We start from the raw sequence: 12,293 nt of genomic DNA on the forward strand, positions 1-12,293 counted from the left end.
ATACTTTATTGCCTTCAGGAGGAGATGGGGGGGGTGGGGCGGAAGGGGGAAGGAAATTGGAAAAGTGACAAATAATATACCAACAAAATAAATCAAACTGAGTCAGCCCTGCCACCCAGTGGACACAAGGAATCATTACTTGTGATTCCTGCTGGAAAATCCACACACCTCTGAACATCATTAGAAAAATGCAATATTTTAACACATTTGCTCTGACGCTGGTCCTGGCTCTATGGAAGATCCAGTTGGATTGCCCAACATCAGTCTGCAGAAAACGGAGATACAAACACACCGACTGAGCTCCCACAGCACAAAGCAAAAATCAGTATTTACAAGGTTGCTGGATTCTTGAATGCATTGATTTGCATTCACCTGGGCTCCAGGGTAAATGGACCAGATGACCTCTGGAACCACGTCAAGTGGCCTTTCTTAATTTGTGGATTTTGACACTGAGAATCCACAGAGCATCTGACGTAGCAGCATCACAACCAGCGATTCAATTCTGTATGCATCTGATCTCCTCACATGGACTCCCAGTAGGGGCCACTACATAGTCCTCAAGGGTGGAAATAATCAGATTCTTCTCTCTCTCTCGATCCAGGCATAGAGACCAAGTGTAGCACCAATGCTGCCACCTCAGCTGAGAACAGAGAGCAGTGCCTTACCCACTGCTGGTAGAGGATCTCATGGGATATGCATCATATTCAACCAACCTGGTTCATGCTTTCATAACAGCATGTCTGTTTGCCGGGGTAATTACATGGACGATACAGTTTTTTCCCCTGACAATATTTATTGACAGAAAATCTTTCAATTAACTTTATATAGAATGTGACAGAAACAAACAGGAGATGGTCACCAACAATTAACAGACAGGTCTACAGACAAACTCACGTTAAATCACTTACTGATGCTGCGTAACTGAGTTCACAATTTTTCCACCCAATTTTCTCCCTTCCTCTCTTGAGTGTGCCATCTCTTGCCCAGTTAAGTGTTTCATAGATGCAAGGTACCTTCCAGTAATCTCCCCTGTTTCCATTCTTCACATGGAACCCTAGAGATCAAGTGCCAGTGAGTATTTGACTCTGGGGAGAATTAAAACTCAGCCCAATCCCACCCCTCACCCAATGTCCACACAGACTTTGAGCAGTAATCACTGATAGCAGCAGAATTTCTGGCTAATTTCTTTCATCCCTACCTCAGGGACTCTGACGCTAATCGTAGTGCCTCCAGCACCACTCCACCTGAGATCAGCAAATGCCGCACAGATCAGCGGATCAAATTGGGGATCTTCCTGTCTCAGTACCACAGCCTTCATTCACAGAGCACGAGGTTGTGGTCAGGGGGCGGGGATGTGGTCTTCAACTTTAAAAATTACCATAAGTAATAAATGGGAAGCTGCAGTAAGTGTGTGTGTGTCCTTTCCCCAACAAAAACATGAGCCCAGTTTACTAACCAGTGTGAGGGTTCCAGATGTTGTTTCAAGGAGAAAAACCCACCTCAGCTCAATTATTGATATTATTAACAACTTTCCTCGTGTAATAATGAGGCAGTAGTAACCCCAAAACATACACTTCCCACAATGTTTTCAGTGTCTCTTTATACATACTAACAAACCCTGATATCGAGAGAAAGATAGATTCCCTGTCTGGCTGCCTGCAACCTTTACCTCTCTCTCCAAGTCTCTAGAGTGGACAAACAGCAAATCAAAAACTAATTGAAAGGAGTTAAAGTTCAGAACTGTCCCAAGATGCAGAAAGCTGTGTGAGTCCAGGATCAGATCCACTCTCTGCTCAGCTGCTGTCTTTTTGGTGATCCAAGATTTGTGTGCCAGATACTCTTGATCTCTGCTGTGCACTCTCCTGGGGTTGTCTTACCCTTCCCTTGGAATTGACTCCTGAGGAATCCTGTAAAACATAATTTCTTGCTTAAATTTAATGCGTCAACAGTGACTCAGCTGAAAGCACTCTCCCTCTGAGTCACAAGGGTCTAGGTTCAAGTCCATGGTGAGTTCCAATTCAAAGAAGAGCAGGGTAGTTATCCTCTGGTGTCCTGGCCAATACTTATCTCTAAATCAACGTCACAAAAATAGATTAACTGATCATCCTCATGTTGGGGTTTTTGGGAGTTTGTTGTGTGCAAATTGGCTGCCACATTACAACAGTACTTCAAAAGTACATCAATGCGCTTTGAGACCCTGTGACCATGAAAAGCACTATATAAATGCATATAAATGCAAGTATTTCTTTCTTTATTAAAATTTGTCCATCCCCTCCTCCACTGAAAGTACTGACTTTTGTTGGCATTCAGTACCTCAGTCACTAGCTGCCCACCATTAACTCACCCTCTCACCTTGGGTGAGCTTGTTCATTACTGCCCAGACATTCTTTCAACTTAATTCCGTTAACAGATTGGGAAATTTTAAAACACGAAGTTTTTCATATCTAAACCTGGAAAAAACATTCCACACCAGAAAAGAGCACCAACCAGCAGCCCAAATAAATGTTCTTGTGTGTGTAAACATGGGAGGAAGTGTGCACATGTACAGGCAAAGCTGAACAAGGAGTTTGTGTAGAGACCAGTGTGAACATGGAGAGGGTGTGTCTCTATGTAGAGACCAGTCTGCAAGCAGTGAATGCGCAGCTGGTAAGAGCACTGTTAATATTACTATTTTCTTAAATATATTTATATTTTAGGAAGACATGCATGAATGTCATTACATGTTGAAATGCAAACATAAATATATCAACTTTAAAAAATGATTAAACCAAGTGATGGCAGAAGACAAGGAATTATGTACAGGGAGGAGACTGGACTAAATGTTCACATGAATTTCTGGAAGCTATGTACAGAATCAGCCCTTTGACCACAGTGTTCCTGCCGATCAGCACCTGGAAGGGCTTTTACCTCACTCTGAAGTATAGTCTAATCCAGTCGCCCCTGGTATTAAGACAGGCAAGGAGACTACTTGACTTGCTTACCTGTAGTCTACAGGCCTCCATCATTGTTCCTGCTTGAAGTAGACACAACATCTCTCCAATCAGTGATAAGAGCACATGGACCACGTCGGTCCATGTCCCAACAGTCAGGGTCAAAATCAGCAGCCCACCCATCCTTACACCCACCGTCTGGTAGACACTCTGCTCATTTGGATTTTGCTTCTGCTCCTCTGAAACATAATAAAGAGATCAGTCACAATGGCTCCCAAATGGAAAAGGTTTGGACAATCCAAACATTTAAAATAAAAATTCCCCAAGATGGATTATAAACCCAGGAATCGAGGTACAGATTCACAAATCATTCGAAGTTGTAACACAGGTTGACAAAGCCATTCAAAAGTGCTGGCAAAGCAGTGAGGTTCATTTCTAGAGGTAATAAAAACAGAAAGTGCTGGAAAAACTCAGCAGGGCTGGCAGCATCTGTGGAAAGAGAAACAGCTTTAACGTTTCGAGTCGGGTATGATTCTTCTTGAGTTCTGAAGAAAAGTCATATTGGATTTGAAATGTTAATGCTGTTTCTCTCGCAACAGATGCTGCCAGCCCTGCTGAGTTTTTCCATACAACACAGGACACAGGAGGGCTCGGAGTGAACAGGGGAGCCTTATGTAACCAGTTAACAAGATTAAAAATCAACAGGATTACCCTGTTGCAGAAGGGAGGCCAAACAGTGAAGTTTGCAGAGTTTTCACATTTTGTCCCAATTTCCCCCTCCCCCTCCCTCTCCTAAGGACACTAACTCCTTCCTGGAGTACATGTTCCTTGGGCTGCTGGCTGCCATCCAGTTTTCTGTCCCTCTTTTATGTGCATTCTCAGACAATGAGTCTTGGCAGGCCATTTTTGGATGTGAGTTTCACAGCTGACCTGATCCTACCACATCCCTCATCTGCACTGCACAATTTCTGAAAAGAATCACTGGACAGCTATCAAGCTTAGGACCTTGGCTGATTTTTTTTCTCCTCTTTATTGCCGAGATACCGAAGTCCCAACAGCTGCCCTGGTTCAGGTCAGTTAAATCTGCACAGACCATGTATAGGAGCTGGAATGTTGCTGGTCTGTACAGCACAGTATCACACTGGGTAGTACATTTATTCACTAGAGAGTAGCCATGGGTGGCCTTGGCTCTGCTCTTCTACTTCACAGCTATCAGATTTAGTAGCCTCCTCTGTCCCTGTGCCACTATCCTGTCAATTCTCACCTTGCATGTAAATCACCAGCAGGGTGTAGCAGATGGTCAGGGGTGTCCAGAATCTTATTGCCTCCGAGGTGGTGATGAAGTCTCTGTTAATGAGGAAGACGGCTGCCACATCCGCCACGATGAACACAATTTTCAAGGCATTGCACAGCAGCTTAGGAATCTGGTGCCAGGTGGTCAGGAGGAGGATGCACACCCCACAGTATCGCTCCTTACTGTGTAATTCATACATTCTGTAGCTGTGCTTTGCCAGCTTACACACATACCACATGAAGAGGCCAGCGAGGCTGGTGCTTAGCATCAAGCTTAGTGTTGAGTGAGGAGCCCCCTCATTCAGGTAGCTCAGGCTGGCTGTCATACCACATCCCACAGAAAACTGGCTTAGTAGGAAGATGTGTTTCCTGGAGTCTCCCTGAAAACCAGTTAGAAAGTTCAATATTACACCCTTCACATCTGCCAATCAGGTGTTCAAACAGCAAATTGCCTTTATAATAAAAAAAAAGTGCCTGTCACTTGGTAGCCCAGTAACTGCTGTTAGCTGTGGTCATTTACCTACTCGTGCTTTTGTACATGATAAGTTGCTTACAGTTAGCTGCCTGTAGTGTTCCAGCTTTATGTTTCTTTACTGATTATTATTTATGGCTGTGGAGGCTCCTCTCAGCTGCCTCCTTTCAAGGATTTAAAAGCCCATCCTTTCCTCATAACTCAAGTTTTGATATTGTACTCATGCAACTCTCATATCTGCACCAACTCTCAGTTTCTGACTCTGACATTGCCCAAATGACTCAGCTGAAGAGCGCGCTAAGCTGTACAGACCCACAAGATCCCAGGCCTGATGACTGCTCTGCACTATACAGCTTGGGCAACAACAGCAAGGGCTATAATTGATCTAAGCACATCTGGGACAGAGCCCAAAGACTACAAAAAGTAATGCAAAAGAGGCAGGTGAGGCAGGATAACAACTAGCGTGCTCCTAGCCCAGAATGCACAACATGCTCTTATCTCCCATTCCATTGGAGGAATCTCCTGCATTTATACCAATATCATTGTGCCTGATTTCCTAATGTGACCTTCAAACCCTGTAATCTGGATGGGCAGGCTTCCTTTTGGATGTTACTCATTGACTCTGTGCGTCACCCTGTCAAAAGTAGTAAAAACCATAGAAACTTACATGATTGTTGGAAAGCAACATGGAAATGATTCGAAGAGAGAATTCCAGTACCACCAGAGAGGACACTCTGGATCCCACAGTGGAGAATAGGATGGTCAGGATGCAGAAATGCAGGGAATCCAGAATTTGTCGCTGCGAATGTAACTTGGGAACTTTGACCCCAACTCGGACAGGTTCACTGAAACAATAAAGTGGCAGACTTTCCTCATGATTGATTCAATTTTTTTTCTTTTTCTCCCACTTTCCTAATGCCTTCAGAGTACAGTAGCCTGAAGAGATCCTGAAGAGAGGTTTGTGTGCACTCCTAGTACCAGTTGCTGAGACCATCAGAGAATAGTTCTGGGATGATCCTGCTTTTCTATCAGGTGGGATCAAATCTGAATTGAAACACTCCCCATTCCCTCCTCTCCACCCCCAAATATTTCTCAGGATAAAAAAAGGGTCAAACTCCACTGCGTTTTATTGCTATTTGAATGTCTTGTGCCGCACTATAAACAATGAGCAGTGGACAATTACTGCAGGACACAACCATCTTATGGATTTTCTCTCAGGAATAACTTAAATCATTTTACATACAATGAATTAATTTATGTGGGTAAATGTGGCAGCCATTTTGCACACAACAAGATCCCACAAATATCAACGAGATGAACGACAAGTTCATCTGTTTTTCCTGGTTTTGCGTGAGAAACATTAGCCAAGAAGCTGGGATAATTCCTCGTCCTTGATTCAACAGTGCCTTGAGATCCTGAACACCCACCGGAGTTCTTAGGTCAAGTAGGCAAGGCTTTGGTTGAACGTCTCATCTGAACAAGGACAGCTTTAGAGAAATTGATCCAGCAGCATGGGAAAGGAGATAGGGTGTAAAATGTTGTTCATTGATCTGTAAGAAGTTAAGAATCATCATGGACATAATATCGGGCAGGCAACCAAACAGTAAATCTGCAACTCTGGAGCCAATGATAGTGGGAGAGAGATAAGGATGAGGGTATATACAGAAGAGGATCACATGTTTGCTGATTATCACCTGAAAGGTGGCATGTAGATCATGTAGGTGATGACTAGGAAGAGCCTTGCACATAACCATGGAAGTGACTTTGTGGGAGAGGAAGAGAATCTACTGAGGGAATATAGTGACTGTGTTGAGAAAGGTAGGAGTAGAAACTTAAGTGTAGTGGAGGAGAGTGGCCAATACCCTCAAAGGCTGCAAAGAAACTGAAGAGGGTGAGGAGGGACAGTGAACTACAAACGTGAAGCACTCAGAAGCTTCTTTGTTTCCAAAATTGAAGTTAATATGTCAGCTGCAAAGATATCACTCTGTCTAAAGTTAACAATTACATTACATGTGACTGATTACCAAGTATTTAATCAACAACAACCTGCAGTTATAAAGTGCCTTTAACGTAGTAAAATGTCCCAGGTCACTTCACAAATGATCACTTAAAAAAATTGACACTGATCTAAAGGAGGAGCCATTAAGAAAGCTCAAAGAGATGGGTTTTAAGGAGTGTTTTAGAGGAGGAGAGAAAGGTGGAGAGGATTGGTGCTAGAGGAGGTTACAGACTTAAGCAGGAGCAAGGTCATGGAGGGATTTGAACACGAGGATGGGAATTTTAAATTTGAGATGTTGGTGGACTGGTAGTTAATGCAGACCAGCAAACCCAGAGCTGATGGGTTTACAGGACTTGGTTTTATACACTGGGCCTTGCCCATGGAGTGAAACATAGAAAATGTTAAATATAATAGTAGCCATTGACAATGTGTGTTACAGCAGGTTACAGTGCGAAATGTATCAGAGATTGTTACAACAAGGGTATGGGTCTAACAGACTGTCACACAGAGCAGTGTGGGATACTTCAGAGATTGTCACACTGAGGAGTGTGAGATATTTCAGAGACTGTCTCACTGAGAAGTGTGGGGTATTTCAGAGACTGTCTCACTGAGGAGTGTGGGGTATTTCAGAGACTGTCTCACTGAAGAGTGTGAGGTATTTCAGAGACTGTCTCACTGAGGAGTGTGGAGTATTTCAGAGACTGTCTCACTGAGGAGTGTGGGGTATTTCAGAGACTGTCTCACTGAGGAGTGTGGGGTATTTCAGAGACTCTCACTGAGGAGTGTGGGGTATTTCAGAGACTGTCACACTGAGGAGTGTGGGGTATTTCAGAGACTGTCACACTGAGGAGTGTGGGGTATTTCAGAGACTGTCTCACTGAGGAGTGTGGGGTATTTCAGAAACTGTCACACTGAGGAGTGTGGGTTATTTCAAAGACTGTTCCATTGAAGCTGAGGTAAATGAGAGACTGTTACAATGAGGAGTGCGAGGTATATCAGGCCACAGTAAAGGGTGGATGGCATATCTGGGAATGTTATGTTGAGGGTGTGGCATGCAGTAAAGTATGGCAAGTGAGATGTGTGCAATGTTCAATCTTAAAGAGCTGCAAGATCATTAAGGATGAGCAAAGCCAGTCAGCCCACTTTAACTCTTACCCAGTGGTCAGTGTTGTGTATGTCACTGTGTTGCCCCACACACCTGATGGTAACACTTTGATATAGCTCACACTGCTTAAGGTACATTATGTCAGAGGGTGTTACTGTCAAAGTTACAGTGAGGTGTATGGGATCTGTAAGAGTGTTAGAGTGATTATCAGGAATTGTTACACAGAGCGGTGAGGTACATTATGAAGGATTACATTAAGTACCAAAAAAATTAAGTACTAGTGTACTAATTGCTTCTTGGCCTTTTGGCTAAGATCAAGTGTAGTCATGAAGCGATGGCTGTAACCAGTCGAGCACCATACCATACGTAACACCGTCCGGGTGATGGCAAAAGACAGCGAAGGAGGAGCAACCATGGATCGGGCCTTCTTCATCAAGTGGATCCTGTTGAAGATGTGTGGATTTGAAGCAGAGGAGATCTACTCCCTGCAAGACTTCCCCAGCGCTGGATGTTTCGACGTGACTTTCAAGCATGTGGCAGCTTGCGTCAAGTTCCTGAAGGTATTCGAGGAGAAGAGAGACCAGCCGGAGATGAAGATCCTGACAGTGGAGCCGCTCTTCGCTCTGCTGTTGCAGCGGGACCATGTGGTGACGATGCATCTCTACAACCCATACGTCCCTGTCGCCAACGTGTTCACCTTCCTCACCAGGTACATCGACAAGGTTGGGAGCTGCACTGAGGTTAGAGACGCCTTCGGGATTTGGACAAGCAAACACTAGGTTAAAGTCACGCTCAAGACCGATGGTAAGGGATCCATCTACCACCCTCCTTCCAGCTTCGCTATCGGGGGAAGCCATGGCTACCTTGTCTACGCTGGGCAGCCCAAACTTTGTCGCTCATGCGGAAAGTCTGGTCATGTAGCGACCAACTGCAGCGCCGCCCTCTGCAAGAACTGCAAACAGGAAGGGCACCAGACAAAGCACTGCAAACAGACTAAGCGCTGCAACCTGTGTGGTGAGGCAGGCCACCTCTACAGGACCTACCCCAAACGCTGCCTCACTTATGCACAGACAGCCAAAGCCAATGAGGGGGAAGCAGAGGAAATGCTTTGTGTCACTACTACCGAGGACACTTGCAACACTCCAACCACCAAGGCTCCCAGTGAGAACAAAGGGACAAGGGAGGACACAGAGAGAGACAAGGTGGAGGAAAAGATTGAGGCAGCAGACAGCCAATCAACAGCACTGCCCCCTGAACCTCCCACTCCTCAGGAGAGCGAATCAATGGAGGAGGAGGCAGCAGTGGGAAAGCAGCAGGGGGAGTGGCAGCTGGTGAAGAGAGCCAAAAGGAAGAAGTGGCTACGATGAGACCAAGCCACTTCCCAGACAAGTGGCAAGAGGCGTCTCCCATCCAATAGGGATGACAAGGACAGCTGCTCTTCGGATGAAGAAGGGGAAGGATGGCATCTACAGATGAAGCAGCAAAGCTCTAGGGAGTTGGAGGACGAGACACCTGAGCTCCAGAACATTGGAGACAATGAGGAGACCAGCGCACCTCAACTTTGCCCACAGCCTGAAGAGGTCAGTGCACCCCAGCCCCAGGAATCTGGGAGCAGTGAAGCACTCAGTGCACCCCAGCTCCGGGAAGCCGGGAGCAGCAACAATCCAGTAATGCAGGATCGGAGAGACTTCTCCAACAGAGAATATTTCAAATCTCGTTCCTTGCACGAACCCCCAGATGCCACCTGAGCGGAACATTGACAATGGGGTGGTTCAGGACAGTTTCCTCAGCCCATCCAAAGTGAGGCAATTTGTGAACACTATGGGTATGTAGGAGCAGACCAAAAGTCTGGAACTCTCAGAGACAACAGGTTTGGTAAGAGACTAAATGCTTTAAAATGGGTGTAAAGATTGTATCCATAAATGTGTGTAGCATTAAATCTACCATGCAATGTGTTGCAACTTTGGACTACCTTGCCAAGGTCAAAGCTGACCTGTTGTTTCTGTAGGAGTGTGCGATACCGCACCTCAGCTCCTACAGGCAATGGTCACGATGGTGGTCTCATGGGCCATCGATCTGGTCGGGAGGAAATGACTCTTGTTCCTCCAGCCTGGGTATTCTGCTGCGGGGAGGCAACTTCACCATCTCCAAGGTTAAAAAGGTGGTGGGCAGGCGCTTCCTCGTAGCAGACGTAACGTACAAGAATGCTCCACTCTAGTTAATTAACATGTATGCCCCGGCACAAAAGGGCGAGCAGCTGGTGATCTATCAGCAGCTCCCACTGCTGCTGGCGATCTCCAGGCCGGTCATTCTGGGCGGTGACTTCAGCCGCATCATCGATGCGGCTGGATGATCTGGCAGGGCCGACAGCAGACTGGACGCTATGTCCAGGTCCCTGATGGAAACAGTTAAGGATACCAAGCTGCACGATGTCTTCAGCAACCCTGCAGACGGAGCACAGTGTAGATACACCTGGTCGCGGCCAGACAGGTCCATCCATTCCAGGATAGACTTCCTGTTTGTGTCCCGTGTGTTCGCAGTCAGATCCACCGACGTCAAGCCAGTGTTCTTCTCTGACCACTGCCTCCTACTGACTGACTGTCACTTGGAGGAAGACCAGAGGGTGGGCAGGGGGGCATGGAAACTAAACGTGCAACTGCTGACCACAGAGAACATTGTGGAACTCAAGAGGGATTACTAAGGTCGGAGAACCATGAAACCCCTCTTTGAGTCCCTGACACACTGGTGGGAAGCGATCAAGGGAAACATCAAGAGGTTTTTCATCCTCAAAGACACCCAGAAAGCTAGAAAGGAACAGAGGGAAATGTCCCGACTCCAGAAAAACATGCAGAACCTGCTCCAGCTGTAGTCGATGGGGGTCGATGTCAAGGAGGAACTCCAAGAGGTGAAGAGCCAGCAAGCCTCGCTCTTTGCCTCGGAGGCCTCCAAGATCATCTACCGGTCCAGAGTCCGCTCCGTGGAGCAGGATGAGACGTGCTCACATTTCTTCTTCCAAAAGGTACACAGAGAGAGCTCTGTGATCAGCAGTCTGAAGGAAGGAGATGGCTCAGTAAAGTCATCGCAGTCTGACATTTTGAGGATCAGAAAATCCTTTTATGCCGGATTGCATGACATGAAGCCCACAGACAGCACGGCCTCCCAGTCCTTCCTGTCCTCTATCATGGAGGTTTTAGATGACAGTACACGGGAGAGCCTGGACAAACCGCTAACTCCTGACGAACTGACTAAGGCCCTTGAGTCCTTTGGAGAAGAGTAGAACTCCCAGAAGCGACGGCTTTTTGTATTTGGCTCTGTGGGACTGGATGGGCCCAGACCTGCTAGAAGTGTACGAGAGTATGCTTCTGGCCGGCAGCATGTCAGAATCCATGAGGAAAGGCATCATCACCCTCATCTACAAGAACAAGGGGGAAAGGGAGGAAAATAGAAATTGGTGACCTATTTCACTGTTGAAGGTGGACTATAAGATTCTGTCCGAGGTTATCGCCAATCGGGTCAAGTCCGCTCTGGAATTGGTGATTCACCCTGACCAGACCTGCACTGTGCCGGGCAGGAAGATCTCTGACAGCCTCACGCTGCTCAGGGATACGATTGCCTATGTGCAGGACAGGGGTGTGGACACCTGCCTCATCAGCCTGGATCAGGAGAAGGCCTTTGACAGAATATCGCACACCCACATGGTGGATGTGCTCTCCAAAATGGGGTCTGGGGAGGGAATTCGCAATTGGATCCAACTGCTCTACACTAACATCAGTAGCGCAGTCTCAATCAATGGGTGGGAATCAGATAGCTTTCCTATGAAATCTGGAGTCAGGCAGGGCTGCCCTCTCTCCCCTGTCCTGTTTGTGTGTTGCAAAGAACCCTTTGCTGAGTCCATCAGGAAGGATCTGGGCATAAGAGGAGTGATGATCCCAGGCAGTGGAGGCACTCAGGTCAAAGCCTCCTTGTACATGGACGATGTCGCCGTCTTCTGCTCGGATCCGCTGTCAGTGTGCAGACTGATCCACATCTGTGACCAGTTCGAACTGGCCTCGGGAGCCAAGGTAAATCATGGGAAGAGCGAGGCCATGTTCTTTGGGAACTGGGCTGACCGATCCTTTGTCCCCTTCACTGTCAGGGCTGACGGCCTGAAGGTGCTGGGGATATGGTTCGGAGGGACCGGGGCATGCATTAGAAACTGGAAGGAGCAAGTGTCATGGTGCAAAGAAAACTGGGCATGTGGGAGTGACACACCCTCTCCATCGCGCGTAAGAACCTGGTCATCAGGTATGAGGCACTCTCGCTGTTGCTGTACGTGGCGCAGGTCTGGCCCATTCCAGACTCCCCGAGCTATCTTTCTCTTTATCTGGAGGTTGAAAATGGATCGTGTCTGCAGGGACGTGATGTACAAGCCTCTAGATAAAGGGGGAAAAAACGTGCCCAACATCGCCCTCATACTGATGGCCACCTTTGTGTGCGGCTGCATCAAGCTGTGTG

At 46.8% G+C, this 12,293-nt stretch overlaps 1 protein-coding gene across 1 annotated transcript; it reads right to left on the reverse strand.

The window, feature by feature from the left end:
- Positions 1 to 1,434: 1,434 nt before the first annotated feature.
- Positions 1,435 to 8,214, reverse strand: tmem82 (transmembrane protein 82). The gene is made up of 5 exons (XM_041206971.1): positions 8,078 to 8,214; positions 5,363 to 5,540; positions 4,195 to 4,603; positions 2,982 to 3,169; positions 1,435 to 1,907 (listed from the first exon to the last, which is right to left on the reverse strand). Exons 1-5 carry the CDS (start codon positions 8,212 to 8,214, stop codon positions 1,794 to 1,796), a joined length of 1,026 nt encoding a protein of 341 aa, XP_041062905.1. The 3' UTR covers positions 1,435 to 1,793.
- Positions 8,215 to 12,293: the final 4,079 nt, after the last annotated feature.

This window comes from Carcharodon carcharias, chromosome 15 (genome assembly GCF_017639515.1).
Source record: "Carcharodon carcharias isolate sCarCar2 chromosome 15, sCarCar2.pri, whole genome shotgun sequence".
In the NCBI taxonomy this organism is placed as follows: domain Eukaryota; kingdom Metazoa; phylum Chordata; class Chondrichthyes; order Lamniformes; family Lamnidae; genus Carcharodon; species Carcharodon carcharias.